This window comes from Oratosquilla oratoria, chromosome 26 (assembly GCF_046742065.1).
Source record: "Oratosquilla oratoria isolate Oo_2021 chromosome 26, ASM4674206v1, whole genome shotgun sequence".
Classification (NCBI taxonomy): Eukaryota; Metazoa; Arthropoda; class Malacostraca; order Stomatopoda; family Squillidae; genus Oratosquilla; species Oratosquilla oratoria.
Genome location: NC_134802.1, coordinates 51,789,659 through 51,811,642, shown reverse-complemented (window position 1 = coordinate 51,811,642; position 21,984 = coordinate 51,789,659). Strand labels below are relative to the sequence as shown.

Here is a 21,984-nt window from a genome sequence, read left to right as displayed (position 1 = left end):
TCACCTGCATAATGTTGCAAAAGTAAAGCCTGCCTCCCGCCCCAGGGTATATATAACTAAGTGCCCAAGCAAATAAACGAAGTATGGATGGGATGTTGTCTTCCTTTCTACGGGGTTCCCCAGTTTTCGTGTTCCTCAATGCTAACGAAGGTGTGTTGCCTCTGCCCGGCAGGTAGGACGTCGAGATGGCAGCTGTAGCTCCTGCAATCGGCATCGACCTGGGCACGACTTACTCATGCGTCGGAGTGTTCCAGCATGGTAAGGTGGAGATCATCGCCAACGACCAGGGCAACCGGACGACACCCTCGTATGTGGCCTTTACGGACACGGAGCGCCTCATCGGTGACGCGGCCAAAAACCAGGTGGCCATGAACCCCAACAACACCGTGTTCGACGCCAAGAGGCTCATCGGGCGTAAGTTCGACGATACGACGGTGCAGGCGGACATGAAGCACTGGCCCTTCAAGGTGCTGAACGACGGAGGCAAGCCCAAGATCCAGGTCGAGTTCCGTGGCGAGATTAAGACCTTCAGCCCGGAAGAGGTGTCATCCATGGTGCTGACCAAGATGAAGGAGACGGCCGAGGCCTACTTGGGCAAGACTGTGCGGGACGCTGTCGTCACCGTGCCCGCCTACTTCAACGATTCGCAGAGGCAGGCCACCAAGGACGCCGGCACCATCGCTGGACTCAACGTTCTTCGCATCATCAACGAGCCCACGGCGGCTGCCATCGCCTACGGGCTCGACAAGAAGGTGGGTGGGGGCGAGCGTAATGTCCTCATCTTCGACCTGGGCGGAGGCACTTTCGATGTATCTGTTCTGAGCATAGACGACGGCATTTTCGAAGTCAAGTCAACAGCCGGGGACACGCACTTGGGAGGCGAGGACTTCGACAACCGACTCGTCAACCACTTTGTGCAAGAGTTCCAGCGCAAGTACAAGAAGGACCTCCGGACCAACAAGCGCTCGGTCCGTCGCCTGAGGACGGCCTGCGAGCGCGCCAAGAGGACGCTGTCGTCCTCCACCCAGGCCAGCGTCGAGATCGACTCCCTGTTCGAAGGCATCGACTTCTACACATCCATCACGCGCGCTCGCTTCGAGGAGCTCTGTTCGGACCTCTTCCGCGGGACACTCGAGCCCGTTGAGAAGGCCATTCGGGACGCCAAGGTGGACAAGAGCCAAATCCACGACGTCGTCCTCGTGGGAGGGTCAACCCGAATCCCCAAGGTGCAGAAACTGCTCCAGGATTTCTTCAACGGCAAGGACCTCAACAAGTCCATTAACCCCGACGAGGCCGTGGCCTATGGGGCGGCCGTCCAGGCCGCCATTCTTCATGGCGACCAATCTGAAGGAGTGAAGGACCTACTCCTCCTGGACGTGGCCCCGCTGTCCCTGGGCATCGAGACAGCAGGTGGCGTGATGACGCCCCTCATCAAGAGGAACACCACCATCCCCACCAAGCAGACGCAGGTCTTCACCACCTACTCGGACAACCAGCCCGGGGTGCTCATTCAGGTGTACGAGGGCGAGCGCACCATGACCAAAGACAACAACCTCCTCGGCAAATTCGAGCTGACGGGGATCCCGCCCGCACCAAGAGGTGTGCCCCAGATTGAGGTGACTTTCGACGTCGACGCTAACGGCATCTTGAACGTATCGGCCACCGACAAGTCCACCAGCAAGACCAACAAGATCACCATCACCAACGACAAGGGGCGACTGTCCAAGGAGGAGATCGATCGCATGGTCAACGAGTCTGAGCAGTATAAGGAGGAGGACGAGAAACAGCGCCAGCGGATCGAGGTCAAGAACAGACTCGAGTCCTTCTGCTTCACCGTCAAGAGCAGCCTGTCCGAGGACGGCGTGGCCTCCAAGGTCTCCGCCGACGAGAAGGATCACGTCATCAGGCTGGCTGACCAGACGCTCACCTGGCTTGATGCCAACCAGCTGGCAGAGAAGGACGAATTCGAGGATAAACTCAAGGAGCTCGAGCAAGCTTGGCGGCCCCTGGCCTCCAAGATCCACGGAGCGGGTGCGTCGGCAGGAGGGGCTCAGGGTACCAGTGGTGGACCCACTGTTGAGGAGGTAGATTAAATCTGCCCTGCCCTGCCCTGCCCTGCCCTGCCTTCCTTTCTTCTACAACTGTAGAAAGAAGACGTTTCACGGCAATGTTGTGTAGACGTGGAATGTTCATTTAGTTGCTATGCAATGTTTTACTAATCAATATAGGCAGCAAGGAAGAAACACCTGTAAAGCTATCAGCCCCCACTCCCTTTTCTTTCGCTGTGTGTAGAGGACTGAGGAAGTTCTTCTATTCCTGATATGGGCTTCTATTGTTCTCTCAAATCTGCAATCTGTCCATGTTTTACCCAAAGATTTACTTTCAAATATGTCTTCGCCCGAACGTATTATGAGGCGTTTTCTATATAGAAATAAAGCATCACAAGGCTGGTGATCTCCTGCCTCATTTTTTTTTTTTTTTTTGTGATTTTATTTCACATGAACAACAGAAACTACATTCACTGCACATCTTAACGAATGTACCTGAACCAATCATCACAGTTCAACTTACTCCAGCTGAAGTGTGAAATAAATCTGTGTAACTGTTCATCATCGTTTACATTCCCTTCTGTTAGAAAGTATGGCTTGCCAAAAGACAGCGATGTTTGATCCCCAATTTGCTACGCAGGAACTTTTAAGTCATTGTGACGCGCACCCACCTATGAAGAGAAAGGTACGTCTCCATCTTAAAATGACGACATATATCCTGCGTGAGGCAAGTGTCTGAGATATGCAAAATTCGCACAACCCCTTCTCCGACACAAGATGGACATCCCAAGATGATGTGCACTGGTGTCCATGGGGATGTCACATGTCAGGATGAAGGGAGGCCCAAGTTGGGGCCTCAGAAGTGAAACACTGATGGGAGAAAGATGTCTATTGTGAATGGGTATCTCTTTGTAAAAGCGCGGCCCGCAGGGCCGCAGCTTAGGAATATGAGATGGGCACCGAGAAGTGGCTTCTGTAGTGAAGATGTTGGGCTCGCTCACGTGTCGGCAGTTGGGGAAAATTAATAAGTTTTAGGCAGGGGTGGCGCTGATGCTCGTAAGGTGGTGTTCCGAGGGGGGTCATTGACTTCGATTTCCCTTCGCCTTATATTCACCGTGTTAGTCACGTTCCGTGCGCTAACTGGCCGCTGGGAGAGGTGTCGACGCTGCTGAAGTCGTACCTCACCGACCAGATGCGCAAGGTCGGTCATCCAAGGGGACTCACATTATGCGACCCGACTGGACCGCGGTAATGTTGTGAGGCGTCGTGAACTGTCGATCGTTCCTAGCGAAGACAACTGCCTAACATGTAAAATCAAGAAAATATAAAAAGTAACAACCAAACTGGTTCCCAGCCTGTCAGAGAAACCATATGAGAGACCAAAGGCGCTGGGTCTGAAAATAATGAAAGATAGAAGAGATATGATTACATTATTTAGGTTACTAAAAGGGATAGATTACATTGACAGAAGAGATCTCTTGTTTAGGGAGAAGAGGTCATAAGAACAAATTAAGAATGTATGTTCATAAGATGTGAAGAGATCGTTTTTCATACAGATGCATAGATAGACCTAATTGTAATAGCTTAGAAGGTGATATAACCCAAGCTGGAGCAATACATGAAATAAAAGCTAGAAATGATAATTGGAAATCAAGGATGTAGATTAAGCTGGAACTGTATGAGGCTAGGTATGATCAATTGGAGAGTATAAAACTGAATCTCACGAGCATTGCTCTTTTCCTGCACACTACAATTAGACACACACTCAAACGCACGCGCGCACACACACACATCCATTTACCTTATAGACAGACAAGGAAGATGAAATTTTGAAAGGTAGACTTTATTTTATACCAAATAAAATAGAACATGTCATATCTGCTCATTTCCGCCGGAAATCCCTCAAAGGTACACGTCCCCTCATGTCCCTGATTGGTTGAGAGAGTGGTGACGTCACGGCAATAGCGACGGCCGATTGGCCGAGAGTGGTGATGTGACGGCAATGGAGACGACTGATGGGCCGAGAGCGGTGACGTCACGGCAACGGAGACGACTGATTGGCTGCGAGCGAAGCGAGCTCATCCGAAGGGCCGAGCATCCGCGTAGCGGGTTCGGGCGCAACCCGTTGTTTGTTATTCTATAAAAGTTAAAAAAGATGCTGATATAGAGAAGAAATGGATTATCTTAAAACTATTCACAACACAATAGTAGAACAAAAATACGCATTAGAATGACAAAGAAAAATGCACAAAGGAAAGAAATGCTACGACAGAAGATGTGTGGCAAAAATAAAAGAGAAAAAATGGGTTGAGGGAGTGTAAACAAATACTTAAGACTGTATATTTCTACTACTATCAGAAGAGGACCACAGATAGTGGTCGAAATATACAGGTTTTGTGTCCATCTTATCCTCCGACAGTGGGTCAATAAGTCATATTTTACAAATGTGTTACTACACTAAACCTTCCTAAACAAAACACTTGTTATGTTGTGTAGGTGATTGAAGGAATAACGTATCCTTCGGGTGAAGCTGTCGTGAAAATAAGTGAAATTTTGCTCGAAATCATTCTCTACTAAGGACTTTGTAGATCTGAGGTTAGGTTTTGATAGAAGTAAACGAGTTGGGCACTTAGTGGCCAGAAGATTGGATCGTAATAACCAAGCCCCCGTCCACGCCCATGACCTACTTAGAATGCCAATGCGTTGAATCCCCATTGCCTCAATAACTGCGTCATAAGCTACCTCGAATGTTCAGGTAATTAATCCTAAGTCAGTTAAGTTACTGTAATAGTTGATCAAGACCTACATATATTTTGTTGAGTACCTTAATTATTGAATAAGAGCCATATATATTTTATTTTTCTTACTATTATCTGTTGTTACAATTTAATGACAATTGAATAAGATCCACATATGTATTCTTACTATTTTTGTTGTTGTTGTAACAAGTTAATGACCATCGAATAGGGTCCACATATATTTTGCTACAATTTAATAATCAATGGATAGAAACTTCGAAATATCCTTTCATTACCCAACCTTAAGGGAGGAGAATGGAATGAAATATGGTTTAATGAAGAGTAGCTCCAATTACAGATAATATATATACATATAATTGACTTGGGTGGTGGCAGCGATACCTACTCAGCCATTAGGTTTGATATCATATTTCCCAAGTCACCATTATATGGATATATTCTATTTTTCCCATAGGAGGTGCTCTTGATTAAATACTATTCTACATGAGACGTTGTAAATATCTTGCCCTTCCTTTCATCAATTGAAAGATAATAACATTTATTAATTATAACCTCCAACGCCAACGGCACCACACAACCTTTCCCTCCCTATCCTCCTTCACATTTAGCAACTCATTAAAATACTCTGCCCACATTACTCTCACTGCCTTCACTTCCATTATCCTCTAACCATCTGCACCCTTTACTTTTTCTTCTCTACTTGATTCGCCTCCTCTTCCACTTTTAATTTCTTTCCAAACATTTTTCATTACTTTCAAAAGTTTGTCATGTCATAAAATCCCTGGACAGTGGAAGGAGGAGGTGGTGGTTGTGGGGGCGTGAGAATTGAGGGCATGATAATTCTCACGCTTTGGTGAATTGGCGAAGGGGGATAGCAGCAGTGGGAGCAAAATCCAGGAGATTCGAGTCCCCGACCGGGACCATGCGCGCTCCCTTCACGACTCGCATGTATCTCAACAAAGGATGTGTGTGTGACAATCCATACGGTGGTTCACAAAATAGGCTAATCAAATAAAACATGCTATAATGTTTTTTATTGACGTTAATTTCACAGTGAAGGTACTGACATGCAATTGGAATATTTTAAGAGATTTAAGTAGAATTAAATAGCAAATTTAACTTATGTATTATGCCTGTCTAGCCCTGCGCTGCGCTAACTAATATATATAGAAAATACCTCTGTGAATTCCATAAGTCTCTCCGGGGATACTGGGCTCCCTGTTCTCGTCCTCTGTCAGGGGGGTACAAATAAAGGTTTTCGTATACTCGGTATTATTGAGAATTCGGGCGAGAGAGAAAGAAACACCAAGGTAACACAACACGTGTTTTTATTGGATATAACACAGAGCACTATCCTATCTACTTCTCAAACACATATATAAAAAAATATCACCAGCGTGATGTCTACAAGACTACAAGACTACAAGTCTACAGATATACTACACCACTCCTCGCACTGCGGGCGCGAGGATCTCCTCGAGCGTAGTCTCCTTCTTCCGGACGAGTCCCTTTGTTGTCCTGGTGGACGGGCGCACGTCTCCTCCTTGTGTCCTGGTCCGACGAGTCCCCTTTGTTGTCCTGGTGGACGGGCGCACGTCGCCTCCTTGTGTCCTGCTCCTCGTGGTCTCCTTCTGTCCCGGTGCCCTCCCTCCGTGGAACTGGGAGGAGGGGGGGGTCCGCCCTCAACGGCAGACGGCCGTAAAGTCTGTCTCCTCCTTCTGTCCTGGTGCCCTCCCTCCGTGGAACTGGGAGGGGAGGGGGGGTCCGCCCTCAACGGCAGACGGCCGTAAGGTGTCCTCCTTCTGTCCAGGTGCCCTCCCTCCGTGGAACTGGGAGGGGAGGGGGGGGGTCCGCCCTCAACGGCAGACGGCCGTAAGGTGTCCTCCTTCTGTCCTGGTGCCCTCCCTCCGTGGAACTGGGAGGGGAGGGGGGGGGTCCGCCCTCAACGGCAGACGGCCGTAAGGTGTGTGTGCTATCCCTCCTGTCCTTCCCTCTTATACATCCGGGAGGGTGAGGGAGAGTGGGTGGTGGCGATCTGCGCATGCGCGTAACGACGGTAGTGACCCCGTAGTGACCAGTTGGCAGGCCTGAAACCCAAGCATGACCTCACGCCACCTTCCTCGGCAGGTCAGGTGCACTGGCTCACCACCACCAAGCTTCGTCTCGGGCCAAATCACGTGGTCAGCGGGGGATGAGACGTCCGCGCCGACAGCCCTCCAAGTCTCGTCACGTGACCCACGTGACATCCTCATATGGCTGGATGTCTTCACTTATGCAGGATGCGGCTGCTATCTGCAGATACACACAGCTCGGAGGGCGACGGGCCTCATGTCGCTCCTCATGGGTGGCGCCTCGTCGCGGGACGTGGGTCTGATCCTGAAGGCATTTTTCAGTTTCCCTACACCGGCTTAAAGTTCCTTTCTGTTCCTGGTGTCTCGCCTGTGGTTCAGCAAACAGTTTAAACGCGGTGAGTGTTCCCAGCAGGCGAAACTCGCGATAACACCGATCAAGCCTGTTCTCACAGGCGTCGGGGCGTCAAGTGCCACTGTCCACAACTCAACGGGGCATCACTCGTATCACAGTCCCCGGTTCAATAGGTCCCCGGGGGGTTTTGCACCTGAATCACTAGAGTAGGGCCTGACGGTGATTAAACGGGTCAAAGTCATGATTGGAATTTGCGATGATCTCTCTAAGAGAGCATAAGGCACATTTGGATCTTCCGAGGACACATGTCCCATTTCACTTCGTGTGAACTCAAGCTGAACTGCCGGGTTTCAGCGGGCATCGGGTCACTGCTTGCCCATACAGCGTGTGGCATACACAGTGGCCGGCACTTCTTAATTTCGAATCAATAGTTCCGTAGAGAATGCAGTGTAACGTACACGTGGGAACTGAATAATTTCTAGTTGTCCTTTGAGGTATTCACTAATCACGAGAGAGGACGATATGATCCTAACTAGCCTAATTAAAACTAGCCTAAACAATGAATGGCGGGCGCGCAGGGGGTTGGGGTGTGAAACCATCATGGAGTCCATTCAAACGGTAACAATCGGGTGAAATACACAAATTCTTAATCATAAGTAACAGGTTACAATTACAGGGAGAAACAGAAAACTGAGAGGTAGTGGAATCCCACTATTAATAAAACAGTCGCATCTTTGCTCGCAGGCACATATAGACACTTTGAACAAGGAGGGGGGAGGGATTTCCTGAGCAATTAGAAGTCTCTCTTAAACTCGTTAAGGCACTGCAATTGACTGCCAAATTGGCACAACAGTTAATGAAGATAAGAAGGAAAAATATCAAGAAGTATTTGCTAAAGGCTTTAAGAGTTCCGGCAATATCATAGAGTAGAGGAGATTGATAGCCTAAAAAGGTCGAAAGGAGACGAAAAATTACGAAACCTATGTCGGCTAGGCCCTTGAGCGAAAGTATTTTGTAACTATGGTTTGAAAGCAGTTGAAAAAAAAGTTAGTAGGTTGTGTATCACAAACCAATTTTATGACATCATACTCCTACCCCACTCTACATCTGCTCCTCTCTTTGCCTCCTTTATCGTATGCCTTACTTCTCTTCTCTTTACTTTGTACCTCTCATATGATCCCCTCGTCCTAAATTGTAACCAATCTAAAGAAACGTTAAAAAAAAAAACGTTACTTGACATTGCTGTACACACCACGATGATCACGTGGCATGGAACGCGCGTGATGTCGCTCACGACCTGACGTTTCTCTAACAGTGCGACCCTGCTTAACCCGACCTAACCTAATATAGTGCAATTATGTAATTACGCACCACGCGGTATATATATCGGCTCCCGCCGCATGTAAAATCAATTCGCTCGTACTCCACAATAAAGAAGACGAACTCACCAAAACCTCCTTCTCTTCACCACAGTATCATCGCTACATTACCATTAACTTATGGTACTTATTTATGGTGTCAGAATACTCAGAATGATAGTGGCTATCCATTTATATAGATATAATTGCATCTATGAGAATGACAAACAACTTTACATATGCCGGTTTTTTTTTTTTTTTTATGGGAACATGCCAGTGTGAAAGATTGTAGCCACCTTAAGATAACAAAATTTTATGTTTTCACTATTCACTGCACTGGCAACACTTCTGCAAGAATTTTTAGGTTGGGTGCCATTATGCTTTCTCCACCTCAGACCCCACCAAAAACACAATGGTTAAAAATCGTTACTGACGTTACTGTTATAGTACTATGCGGTACTTGTTTGGGGGGTTTAATATACTCAGAATGATAGGAGCTATCCAATTATGTAAATAAAAGTTGCATCCGTGAGACTGGTATTCTTTAACTCATGCCCACACATTATGTACATCAGCGTGGTGACATCTCAGCATTCAACACCACCACCTGCTACATGTAAATTTGCATGAGGCACAGTGAGATCTCGGCTAAAGAGTGAATGACAACGACAATGTTAATGAAGATGTTGAAAGTGGTGCAGCTCGTGTCTTTTTCAGTTTCAATTGCCCGTGTCACACCAGCATAACAGTAGTACGACGTAGTTGTATAGATTGTGACAGGACGAAAACTGAAAATAAATAATATACAAGAACAAACAATCAATGAAAGAATAATTAGTAAAGGATTTATGTAAAATGTATTTATTTCACATAGTATCAAGAAAAAACGCTTTAAACTAAAACCAAGGTATAATGAAGTCTTGCCATACTATTCTTATTCAATAACTTTAATTAGCATGCATTTGAAGATCATATTACGTGCTAATATGATTTTTATAGGCCCAGTGATTTCTACTTAATTGCAGGAGTAGTGCGAGATGGACATAGAAAATCGTTTCACCATCTCATTCATCGACACATTCACATTGGACAGTAATCCCATTAGTTTTCTATTCTGCTGTGGTTACTATTTCAGAATCACGCAATCACATTTTTCACTTCTTTGGTTTTTTGTATTTCAAAGATTTATCTATGGAATAGGTACGTTAGGTTAAGAGCTATCGGCCAACATAAAATTTCATGTAATATCTATGCTTGCATGCTTCTGTAATTTTACCCTGCATTTGAGATATTAATTCGTAGCTGATGAAATTATTGATGCTGAAGATGCATAAGTCCACCCATTCTCTTTTTATTATAATTATTTTAGATAACTCATATTTTACATTACATCATCTTTTCTTCTTGATAATAACAGAGGCTGTTTTAGTTTACAATTGAATATATGATATTTATGCCTTACAGGAATTAACACTTGTGTTGGTAATCATTGCAAGCTACTCTTTAAAGCCAAATTTGCATCTTTAAGTTTTATATTTCGAAATAATAAACTAAAGTTTAAGATAGTGCCATGCACCTCACTCAGTTTTTGTTTCATTATACATATCAAGCATGTATTTCATCTTATGGCTTAATCAGAGGTATGCTAGTCTTGCATTCACCAAGCTGTGGGTTCAAATTTTGCACTCTCCAATTTCTAGCAGAGACTGTTACCTAACCCAACATTCCAAACACATTGGGCAAAGGTGATGTTTTCAGCTGCAGCTACATAGATCCTGGTATAAGCTCCTCACCACTACCACCTTAATTTTTTTTTAGATTGTACTTACAGCCAATAGGCGGGGGTGATTTTGAGTTTGGTGGTATAGTGGGGAGGGTGTTGGGAGTGAAGAGGCAAAGGAGGGTGAAAGTGAAACTGGAATGGGAGATGTAGGTCTTCGTAAAGGCATATGAGTCTGGTAATGAGAAGAGTGGAAAGGGAGAGTTTTCGTATAGATTTAAATGAGTGCTTAGAGAGTCTTGGGAAGTTAGTCACTGTAGTAGTATTGGGAGATCTCAATGCTAGATTAGGGGCTGAACCAATAGATGGAGTGGTTGGGAAGTTTGGAGTGCCAGGAAAAAATTCAATGTGGAGAGTTAATGGAGGTACTGTAATCATTGACTAGCTAGGTTGTTTAATGTGTGTCTAAGGGAGACGAGAGTGCCAGAGTACTGGAGGAGTGCCTGTATAGTTTACATATGTGTCTCAAAAGTATGGTGGGGGTTACAAAGTTGGATAGAGTGAAAAATGAGGAGGAGAGCAGGGGTGGAAAAGAAGCTGGCATATAGGGTCCATAAAAGAGTAGTAAGATGGTTTGGACACATGGAAAGAATGAGTGAAGAAAAATTAGTAAAAGAGGTGTGGAAGGCAGGGGTGAACTTAAGGACATCAAGGATGAGATGGATGGAAAGGGTGAGACAGGTTTTGAGCAAGAGGGGACCGTGTTGAGAAAGTAAGGGAGGAGGCAGGGACTAGAGATGAGTAAAGAATGGCTGCAGGTGTATGGATGATACTTTGATACAGCCTGAAGGGATTTTCTCCCCATCTTCTCTCTTCTTTGTCAGTCAAGCAAGGAAGTGAGGGGGGGGGGAATGGGTAGTGGTTGTGTGTGGATAATATTTTGGTGCATTGCAAAGGGATTTATCCCTGTCTTCTCTATTTTCTGCATGAGGGGACATAGAGGTGGGGTCACTCATTAAGTGAAGTGGCCTTGATGTGGATGTACTGTGTCTTGCTGCATTGCCTCTGACCTGGGCAGTGAGCAGGAGACAGAGATGGCCCTTCATCCAGGAGGAGCAAAGATGAGAGTGGAATGGATGGAAGTGGGTGCATGCCTTTAAATTGGCTATCTCCCTTGTAAGGAGGAAGAAACCTTTGATTTATAGATAAATTGATTCCCAATAGTCAATACAGTGGGAGTAGGTGGGGGATGAGGGGGTTAGGGAGTGGTTATGTGTAGATGATATTCTGACACAGCCTGAAGGAATTTCTCCCCATTGTTACTGTATGAGGGGATGGAGAGGGAGGTCACCAATTAAAGGAAGCGTCGTAGATGAGAGGGAGGGAGGGAGGGGTGGTGAATGGGGGTGGAATGTTTGAGAGTGGAATCATGCCTTTTGACTTTGGCTACCTCCCTTGTACACATACATATACCAAGGCTTTTTCCCCCTTACAAGGGAGGTAGCCAAAAAGGAAAAGGCATAAAATCATTCCCAATCATTCCATCCCTGAATACATTCCACACCCCTCCACCCTCCCTCACATCTTAGCACCTCCTGGATGACGGGTCCTCCCTGCACCTTGATCGGCGACCCCCCCCCTCTCCATCCCCCCATGCATAAAGGAGAAGACGGGGAGAAATTCCTTCCGGCTGCGTCAAAATTTGCTCACACATACTACCTCACCCCCCATCCCCCCACCCATTCCATCTCATGCATCACAACATCCTCCATATACAACCATTCTCCATTCATCCCTGTCTTCTGTCCTCTCCTGTCCTTCCTCAACAGACATTCCCCTCTTCCCCAAAGCCCCCTTCACCCCATCCATCCATCTCATCCTAGGATGTCCCTTCATGTTCACTCCCTCCACATCTGCCTTCCATACCTCTTTTACTAGTCTTTCTTCACTCATTGTAAGGATGGTGATTTTCAATTGCTTTGCTTTTCAGGATAGAAAAAGAATTCAGTTTGTAATTCCAGTTATCATATGACAAAATGTATTTTTAGAAACCTAATCTATATTGTTCTCATTTCTTTATGTAAAGTAGATTATCATAAAGAATAGAAGTTTACTACTCTTGTGCCATATTTGTGTTCAGGATACTAAATAATGCTATGTATTTTAATAAATTCAGTTCTCTTTTTGCAGGTTGAGGAAAGACATACAATCTACACGAGTATCAGCAGTAGATGAGTGTATGAATCCATTTTTCTTTTTCGACATTGATAAATTCAGAAGTTGAATAAAAGATCTCAGTACTTGGACATCAGTTGCATATAGAAGTTTAAATGAAGATGAATTAAGAATAAAACTAAAGACTATAACTGCAAAATGGGAATATAACTTTCAGAAGTTTATGGCTAAATATGAAGTATGTATTCAGTAATTGATGTGAGGTTTAGGTGATCGAGACTATGGCGTCTCAGGTACCAGCATATTCTGGATACTTTCATGTAGAGGATAAGAATGTGTTCAAATTGTTTGGTGCAATACGGAAGACAGGCCCAGTTGCCAGGGCTCTGGGGAGTATTGTTGGACTGCTGAACAAGTGTGAGTTTGTTCCAGTGAAGCAGTATTGTAAGGAGACCCTTAAATATAATAGTAAGGCCTACAAAAATGTGTTCAATGAAGATGACAGGAATTTGCTGGAAAATGGTGTTCCTTGGGAAGAGATGGATATCACTCTTTTATACAAGTTGCTCCAACAAATATGTGGACTTGCACCTAAAGGGAATGTCAAGTGGACTTCAGATACAGATGATCAAGACTGTTTAGAGTACTCTTTAACTAAACTTAAGAATATAAGGAATCATGTTGTTCATAATCTTGTATCACTTTCAGATGCCGAGTTAGAAAGTTTCTTCACTGATATAATAGAATTTTTGGAAAATGTGTTTGTAAAAGTAGGTGAAAAGTTAGGGAAGGACATGAGCCTTGAAAGTGGAGCAGCGACAAAGGAAATTTGGAGTATTTTTAGATCTCCATTGCCCCTCAGCAGTATTCAGGAGTATCAACTAAGTCTTGAAGAAACCCAGAAGGCTTTGAGAAAGGTGATCCTTTCAGAGGGTCAGAAAGAACTTTTTGAATTGTATGAAGGTGCTTGGGTCATATCTCCCATCCCATGGTCTAATGAAAGTATTTCCAAAGAAATAGAAATTAATAAAGTGTACACATCTTTACAATTAGAAACATCCAATACAGTAGATATTGAGAAGCTTCTTGTTTTACAGGATAGTGATGGCTCCGAGCCACGTATTATATGCATAAATGGAGTTACTGGTGCTGGTAAAACTTCTTTATGTAGTTATCTTTTGTATAGTTGGTGTCAAGATCCTATGGCAATTGAGGGTATGAAAGATGTTGACTTTCTGTACTTGATACAGTGTCGCTATAGTAGGGCTATATCACTAGTCAATTATATTAGAAATGAGTTTATGCCAGATGCCTGTAGCAAACTAGAGTATAATGATATTTCACCTGTACTAAAGAAATGCAGAAATCTTTTCATATTTGATGGCTTTGATGAGGCTGATCCAAAGATGCAGCAACTTTTTCAAGAAGCCCTGAATTGGCCATCACAAACCCGAGTGATTGTTACAAGTCGGCCAGAATTCATGAAGGGTGCCATGGAACTTATAAAAATAAATACCAGATGCAGCACACCTCTTACCATCAATATATATGGCTTTGAGGAAGCAAAAAAGAAGGAATACATTCTGAAGCTATTTAGTAACTTGGTTATTGATGTTTCTGAAAGGACATCTAAGATGAATGCTTTCCTAACATACTTGGATAATATTGAAGAAGCTATTCGGAGTAGTTTACATTTACCTCTGACACTGTCCTTAATTGTGCTTCTTTGGCTTGAGGACGAGTCTAAGGTCCATGGTATTCATTCAATCACCAGTTTGTATCTGGAACTTGTTAGACTGAATCTTTGTAGGCTTGCAAAAAGATTGCAACATGGTTGTAGCAAGCATTTTGATGAGATTTTGAATGATTGCTATAACAAGTTTCTGAGTGAGCTCAGTAGGGAGGCATACATTCAACTCAGAAAGTTTCAATCCTGTATTGATGAGGGAGGGATAGAAAGAATTCAGAAAGCATGTTCACCAGATATAGACACAACTCAAGCTCTTTCATCTCTTCTTCATTATGAAAAACCAGTTGTCCAAACAGCCAGAAGAAAAGTTTGGGTTTTCCCTCACAAATCTCTCCAGGAAGTTTTAGCAGGTTACTTTGTTCATGAATGTTATAAGGGAAATATAGTTCCCCCAGGATTTGAGACAACACTAAACAATAGGCCATTTGGTAGTACACTCATCCATGCTATTGGGTTGATGCATTTGCAAAAGCCTGAACCAGATTATGTGAACATGGAGAAGGTAGCTCATCTTCTAAATATCATTTATGATGATAGAAATGATACACTGAATTCATTTTTCATAAGTGGACTTATACTGAGAGAAACAGAATGTAGTTTGATTGGCAGAAAGATTGCCAAGAAACTAATTTCCCAACATAACATACCAAAAAGGATTTATTTGAACTCTGACCGTGATTCTCTGGAACAGCTGCACATTGTTCTTCAGAACATAGATGTTTCAGTTCCTAGTGAAATTTCTCTAGAATACTCTGGGTCAAGAATCAGATCCTACACAGAAATTATTCCAGCTTTAAAAAAGCAGAATGTCATTTTGAATCTAAGATGTTATTTCACTGGTGAAGATTTTGATCCAAAAGTTTTCAAGGAATTGATGGGATGCAATACTATTGATATTCACCAGTTAAATAATACAAACATAGCCAGGCAAATTGGTGAGATATGGGCTTCACAAATTGGAAACAAATCAGAAGCATCAATAGCAATCCATATAAAGTATTTAGATATAAATGTGAAAGTAAACGAGGAAGAACAAGTGCCTCAAATTACACTTTTTTTTGAAGGAAATATCTTTTTAAACTTCTTATCAGGTATACAGAAAGCTGGTATATCTCTTCAAAAGGGATCTTTAGTATTAGAGGGTGATGTCCCAATGTTAGATAATGTAAACATTCATATAGTTTCTAATATGATATCACAGTTCCCCCTCTCTCTTCCTGAGATCATATCACTAGATTCTGCTAACATTGATGATGGTTTTTTAACTTTTGCACAGAATGTTAAAGAGAGGCATTCATCTCTAAGAATAAGAAAAGTTTACATTTCAGAGTGTGATTATATTTTTCGCATGCAGACATTGTTTGATGTAATTGGTTGTGATATAACTGTGCATGTAATTCAAGATGCTGAAATACCAATTCACTGCCTTGCACATAAGTGGGCAAAGAGGTTTATAAATCAATCAGACAATGGGAACACTGTGTACAATATTGAAATTAATCAACATTATTCTACCCTTGATATTTCTGTCATTGTCTCAAATTTAAAGGAATACAGGATAATGTCACTAACTACTGATTGCCGTCATGGAGGTAATATACAGATTTTAGATAAATGTGCAAGTGATGTTGTAAGTGCAGTGGAAAAAGTAGGCTTAAGAAGAGGTGCGCAAATAGATTGTAATCTGTTGTTCCCTTATGGTTTTCATTACAATACTGAACTCATGAATATGATTGAAAACTTGGCACCAGCTAATGGGAAAGATGTATTAGAGGGTGGAGTAACCTTGATGGCAGATGCATACTTTAATGTAGGCATAGTATCAATGGTTGAATACTTAGATAGGAGAGGCTTTAAAATAAATAAGTTGCCAGAGATAGAAATACATAATTCTGAGCTTTTGCAAGTCATAACAGAAAATCTAGGTATAGTTATGAGACTTTATAAAGAATACGGAATTACTTTAAAATTTAGTGATCAATCCCAATTATCCACTTTTGTAATCCAGCAGTTTTGTCACAGGTGGGTCTCAACCTTAGGCACAATCCATAAAGTAAGATTACACATAAGTTGTACTGGGCCTGGTTATTTGGATAGTGTTCAGTTAAATATAGATGTTCAAACTTGGGATTCATTCCATTTTCTTATATTACAACAGAGACGTCCTGGTAAGAATCTGGTTTTAGTCATTACTGCCTTACTTGAAGAATTTAGGAAGGCTTCTGTACCTATGCATAAGGGCCAAATGACTTTTGGTGTTCTGGCAGTGAATCGCATACAGATTGAAGTAATTGCTGATTTATTATCTGTACTTTCTTTCTCAGTTGAGGAGGAGCCTGTTATTTTCAGAGGACCAGTTGATACTGATGCTTTTAAAAGGATGTGTACATATATAACTGAAAATGGTTCATCAGTCTATTTAGAAAGTATTACAATCGATAGGTTACAAGATTTAAATAACCAGTTGGTGAACATGGAATGGATAAGAAAGATGGATTTGATTCCAAAGTTGAAATTGGAACTATTTTTTAGTGGTTCACAGATAAACTTTCTATCTTTTGTCCAGGATTGGACAGAGAGGCTACCCCATGTAAGTAGGTGTGCCCTTAAACTTGTTTGTGAATGCAGCACTGAGGTTAGATCAATTATTTTCAGTGTTCAGTTAGAGGAGAGAGTAGAGACATTGGAATTGTTTTCCATAGAAAATGTAGTTTCTACAGTGTTCTTGTTTGAAGAATGTCCATATTTTCTTAAAGGCTTCCAGGAAGCTGGAGGGAATTTAGAGTTAAGCCAGATTGAAATTATCAACTCAGATTTGATGAAATTTGAAACTCAAGAATTTATAAGGTTTCTGTATAATGTGCCTCTCAAACTGTGCAGAGTGACTGAATTTACAAGGGCATTAATGGATATATCTTTAATTTATTTAATGAAACAAGTACAAGATAAAGACTCAGAGATAAAAATTACTGATTGCCTAGTACTCAACTGTAAGAGTTTACCACTAGTTTGTAAATATATGAGTAGTGTGAAAAATATGTTTGTCAAGGATGATATGGTGTTTGAGCTTCAGAGAAATGAAATGCCAGAAATATTGGATTTGGAGTTATTTGGAAGTAAATGGCTTGAAAGTGGGGATATCCCTACCAGTGTTAACTTAAGTGTGACATGTTCCATAAATGACATTCAAATAGTTTGTTCTATGAAGGAGCCCCCTCTTGTTCCAAAAATTACTTGGAGACAGAAATTAAGTAAAGATGATTGTGAGAATGATAGTCATGAAGATTGGAGCCTGAAATTAAGTAGTGATGATTGTGAGAATGGTAGTCATGAAGATTGGACCACTGTTTTGGAAATTCTGATTCCATTTCTTAAAGGTATTCAGGCAGCAGGTGTTAAGATGGAAGATTGTCATTTAGTATTTGAGGAAATTGCTTTACTTGAATTCAGTCACAGTTTTAAAGAGAAGCTTGAAAGCATTCGTGTTACATTTGAAAAGGTAATTCATATTCATGATGTAGTAGGAGATGCAGAATTGATATTGTTGGTAGATTTCCTTGCTTCCCAAGGCACCCAAGTTCAAATTACTGGAACACTTATACTTGTTACTGAAGATGCTCTTTTGCTTTTTGTCAAAGATTATGAAAAACTACAAAGAATGTTTCCAGACCACATGCTGAAGCTTTGTGTAGCAGGTATAAAACACATACAAGATGAAACATTTGATTTGCTTGTTCGTATGTGGTTAAGCCCTTTGGTGTTTCTAGGAGGTTCTGAAAATCTTGATGTCAAATTGACTTGCAGAGATCAAGAGTTATCTCTTGAATGTAGTATCCATAATAGAGGGAAAGTCCCAAAAATTCTATGGCTTGCAGACAGTAAGAGTTGTAATGTAATTGTTTGGGCAAAAATATTGGCTTCTTTCATTGACCATGTCAGACTTGCTGGCATTGGTGTTAATAATTTAGATTTTGGAAATATTGATATTGTGGCTCTTACACCTATGATATTAAATAAAGTTATAGATATCCTGTCCTTAGAAAATAAGTTAGCTATGAACTTGGGCAGAGTTAAGATCAGCAGAGAAGTCACAGACTTAATAAAGTCTGTGTCTGTGAAGGTGGATTGTTTTGTTGTGGATAATGATGTAGAGTTTGTTATGTTGACCAGGGACTTTGAAGAAATTTGCAAAACAGTTGTGGAATCAAAACTCGTATTGCATTTGAATATGGAAGAATTCTTAAGGAAACTACCAGTTTGTACATTTGGTGAAAAATGGGCTTCAAAATCTGAAGTGTTGACTGATGCCAAGGTTATCATAGAGTTGACTTGTAGAGATGAAGAAATTTCAGTAAACTGCTCATTTGGAAATAGTTTGACACCTGATATCCAGTGGAAAACAAACTTGGAAAATATTGAGATTATTGGGGAAGTGCTAAGATTATTTTTGGATGGCATACAAGGCTCAGGAGTAAAGAATGTGGTTCTTTCCTTGTGCCACATAGACTACATGGATTTTGCTCATGAATTTGTTAATGATTTGTTGAAGAAAATTAAAGCTGATATCATATGTGAGTTTGAAATTATGAGTTTTGAAATTAATGAAGATAGTAAAAGTTTATGGAAGTATATTGGGTATAAGAACTGCATGTTAAGGATAATTGACAATTATGAAATAAGTTGTGTTTGTCACATTACTCCTTTTATTGATGATTTTAAAAAATGGTTGAAATTCACTGGGGGTTCTAGGATATCAGTGCTTGTAACATTTGACTTTTTAGATGATGTTGAACCACTTATGACACTAGGCCACACTTGGGTCAAAGATTTAATTTTTCCAAGCACCAACAAGCTTAAAGTCCACTTTTCATATGAAGAAGAAATGATAAGCATGGCATTAGATATTCATGGTTCACAATCTGAAGATATACCAACGTTTGTGTGGAAGACATACCAGGGTAATGAAAAAGTATTGGCCCAAGTTGTTACCTATTTTCTGGAAGGGGTTGATAAACTTGGAGTTCCTACACAGGAAGGAGAGATAAGTAACAGTATAGATGTGATTGTCAACCTTCCTCAAGAGCTGAGGAATTTGATAAGAACCCTGAAGCTCCATATAGGAACTTAGCATATGTATCTTGAGGTATGTAAAGGTTGCCATGTCAATAAAGGTTGCCATGTCAATAAAGTAACTGGCCTATAGTCACAATCCAAAAGGCAGGCACTGCAAGCCCAATGGTTTCCATGTATCTGGACTGAGGGAGTAATACATCCCTTACCTCCTCTGTGAAGGGATGTTGCACAGTCAACCTAAATCTATGGGGTGAGTGGTACATAGATAAATGGCTTTGAGTTTCCAGAAATTTGTTGTAATGACATATTAGGTCCAAATTTCATGACTCACTATTGGCTTTAGCAGGCCAGGGAAAATCCTTCATGCCTCCAGCCATACTGCTTGTAGTGTTCTGCCTGCATCAGTGAATACACTACTTTTTTCAGATCATGCTCCCCATTGCAGATCAATCACTAATACTCTCTTCAATAGAAGTCAAATTCTCACAGGCAGCATTAGTTGCCTGATGTGTGAGGATGCATGATAATGTTCATGTTATAAGATATAAAGTTACAGCAGTATTGCTCATTCTCTTTCACTCTCTATTAATAACCACAGAGAATATGGTCAAGCCAGTTCACAGAATATGGGGGTCACTCAGCTACAACTACAAAATAGATATAATCAAGACACCAATGTCGGCATCCTCATACTCACTCACGCCACATGATGATAATAAGTTCATACAGTCTAAAGTTAAAAGGATATTACCAGAAGAGGTTATGTAAGAGAGCAGGTCTCTTTGGAGGATACAAGCTCTCATAGTGGCTAATGAGAGCCATAAATAAAATATATATATATTTTGTATTTTGCAGAAAAAAAACACTGGTAAAATAATTTTTTAAGCAAATTATATTCTAGCGTCATTTGTAAAATACTGCAATATATATATATTGCAGTATTTTACAAATGCTGACAGCATTTTTAGTGTGTAATGATCAGCTGTATATTAATTAAAGAATTACAAATTGCATTAGTCTTGAATTACCCTATTTCTTACCCTATCTTGGATCCAGAAAAGGCACAGAAAGAAAACAGAACATTATCTCCATTTAGAAACTCGTAGGCCAATCCAGCAGTTGTTACTGGTTAGCTGGAAGCTGTGGATCTGCAAAGGACTTGTATATATGTTTTGCCACAAAAATTTAATCCAGGTATCCTTGACTTTCTTAAAACAACACTTCCTCCCCTACTACTCCCTCTTGTTTCCTTCCTAATCCTCTCAACATCCATATGCCTTTCCTACTACACTGAACAGACATCCTCTAAAATTACTACATTCATGTGTATTCCCTTTCCCATTGCAAAGTGGAACTATACAAGCACTCCCTTAGTCCTTCAGCACATTCCTCTACCTTAGGCACACATAAAACAATCAGTCCATTATAACAGTTCCTCCCTTCCTTAGACACTCCACATGACACCCATCCGACCCAGGTGCCTTACCAGATTTTGTCACTTTCACTGCTCTTTTTACTCTCTCCCTAACTTCCTGCCGACCTCCTTTCTCACTATCCAGTGCACATGCAGAGTGACTATGCTGGCCCCATCCTAAATGGGACAAAACAAAAGAGGTTTCCTCATCCCTTGTTGAAGGGGTGTCTCCTGCCCCATCTGGAGGGGCACCTAAGGTTTCTATTGTTGAAACCTCACAGGCTTCTTCCAGTGAAGCCTCCTTTCAGGCAATCTATCTTCCAGACTTGGGGGACTCCCCAGTAGAGGGATTGCTGACTAGTGTGCCTCACTCAGTAGAGGTGCACAGAAGCAATGAGGATCAACCAACTCTAGAATCTAATAGAAAAACAAATATTAATACGAATTCTTCTGTTAATGCTGAACCCAAGCCTCAGCGTGAAAGAGTCACTATTAGAACTAATCGTTCTTCCCACAACTCGGAAATTCTAGTACTCCTCAATCCTCCTCTGCAGAGGTTCTCTCACCCCCTCTTGAGGAAATGTCTCCTGTCCCATCTGGAGGGGCACCTAAGGCCTCCATTGCTGAAACCCCACAGGGTTCCTTCAATAAAGCCTCCTCTCAGACAATCTCTCTCCCAAACTTAGGGGGCTCCCCAGTAAAGGGACCACTGACTGGTGTGCCTCACTCGGTTGAAGTGCACAGAAGCAAATCTATGGAGTCTAAAGCTGTGCGCAGTAAAAGACTCCACAGCCCACCCTCATCTGCAACTTCTTCCCCATATCGAGATATGCAATCTAAGAAAGGAACTAATAATTCAGACTCTACATCAATATCTGTCGAACCATTGTCAGAGAGGAGGATCCCACCCATGAAAGCAAAGAAATTAGAAAAGAACCCATCTTGCAAACCCTCTCTCTCCCAACCTTCTCTTCCCAGACTAGGAGACCCAAAAAAGAAAAAGAAAACTGTATAATGTCTATAATTCAAATGAAAATTCAAGGTTTTAATTCTCATCGAGAACAGGTTCGGATTCTCTTTAAAGAATATGATGTGTCTACTATTTGTCTCCAAGAGACTATGCTTGGCGATTTATCCCCTAATGTTGGACTTAATTATAAATTTTATAGATCTCCTGCTATGATTGGGGGTCGTGCTCATGGAAGTACTGGTATCATTGTTAACAAGTCTGTAAACCACAGAAGTATTCACCTGCATTTAGTG

General features: G+C 41.9%; 2 protein-coding genes across 2 annotated transcripts; both read left to right on the top strand.

Annotated features, from left to right (window-relative positions):
* The first annotated feature begins 170 nt into the window (after positions 1 to 170).
* On the top strand, positions 171 to 2,607 carry LOC143039573 (heat shock 70 kDa protein cognate 4-like). The gene has a single exon (XM_076209799.1). The coding sequence runs from the start codon at positions 186 to 188 to the stop codon at positions 2,091 to 2,093; it is 1,908 nt and encodes a 635-aa protein (XP_076065914.1). The 5' UTR covers positions 171 to 185; the 3' UTR covers positions 2,094 to 2,607.
* Positions 2,608 to 9,241: 6,634 nt separating this feature from the next.
* Positions 9,242 to 20,320, top strand: LOC143039572 (uncharacterized). The gene is made up of 2 exons (XM_076209798.1): positions 9,242 to 9,496; positions 12,500 to 20,320. The coding sequence occupies exon 2, from the start codon at positions 12,766 to 12,768 to the stop codon at positions 19,360 to 19,362; it is 6,597 nt and encodes a 2,198-aa protein (XP_076065913.1). The 5' UTR covers positions 9,242 to 9,496; positions 12,500 to 12,765; the 3' UTR covers positions 19,363 to 20,320.
* Positions 20,321 to 21,984: the final 1,664 nt, after the last annotated feature.

What these genes read in the sequence shown, in the direction of transcription:
- LOC143039573 (XM_076209799.1), top strand. Translation starts at nt 186, where the DNA reads ATGGCAGCTGTAGCTCCTGCAATCGGCATCGACCTGGGCACGACTTAC.
- LOC143039572 (XM_076209798.1), top strand. Translation starts at nt 12,766, where the DNA reads ATGGCGTCTCAGGTACCAGCATATTCTGGATACTTTCATGTAGAGGAT.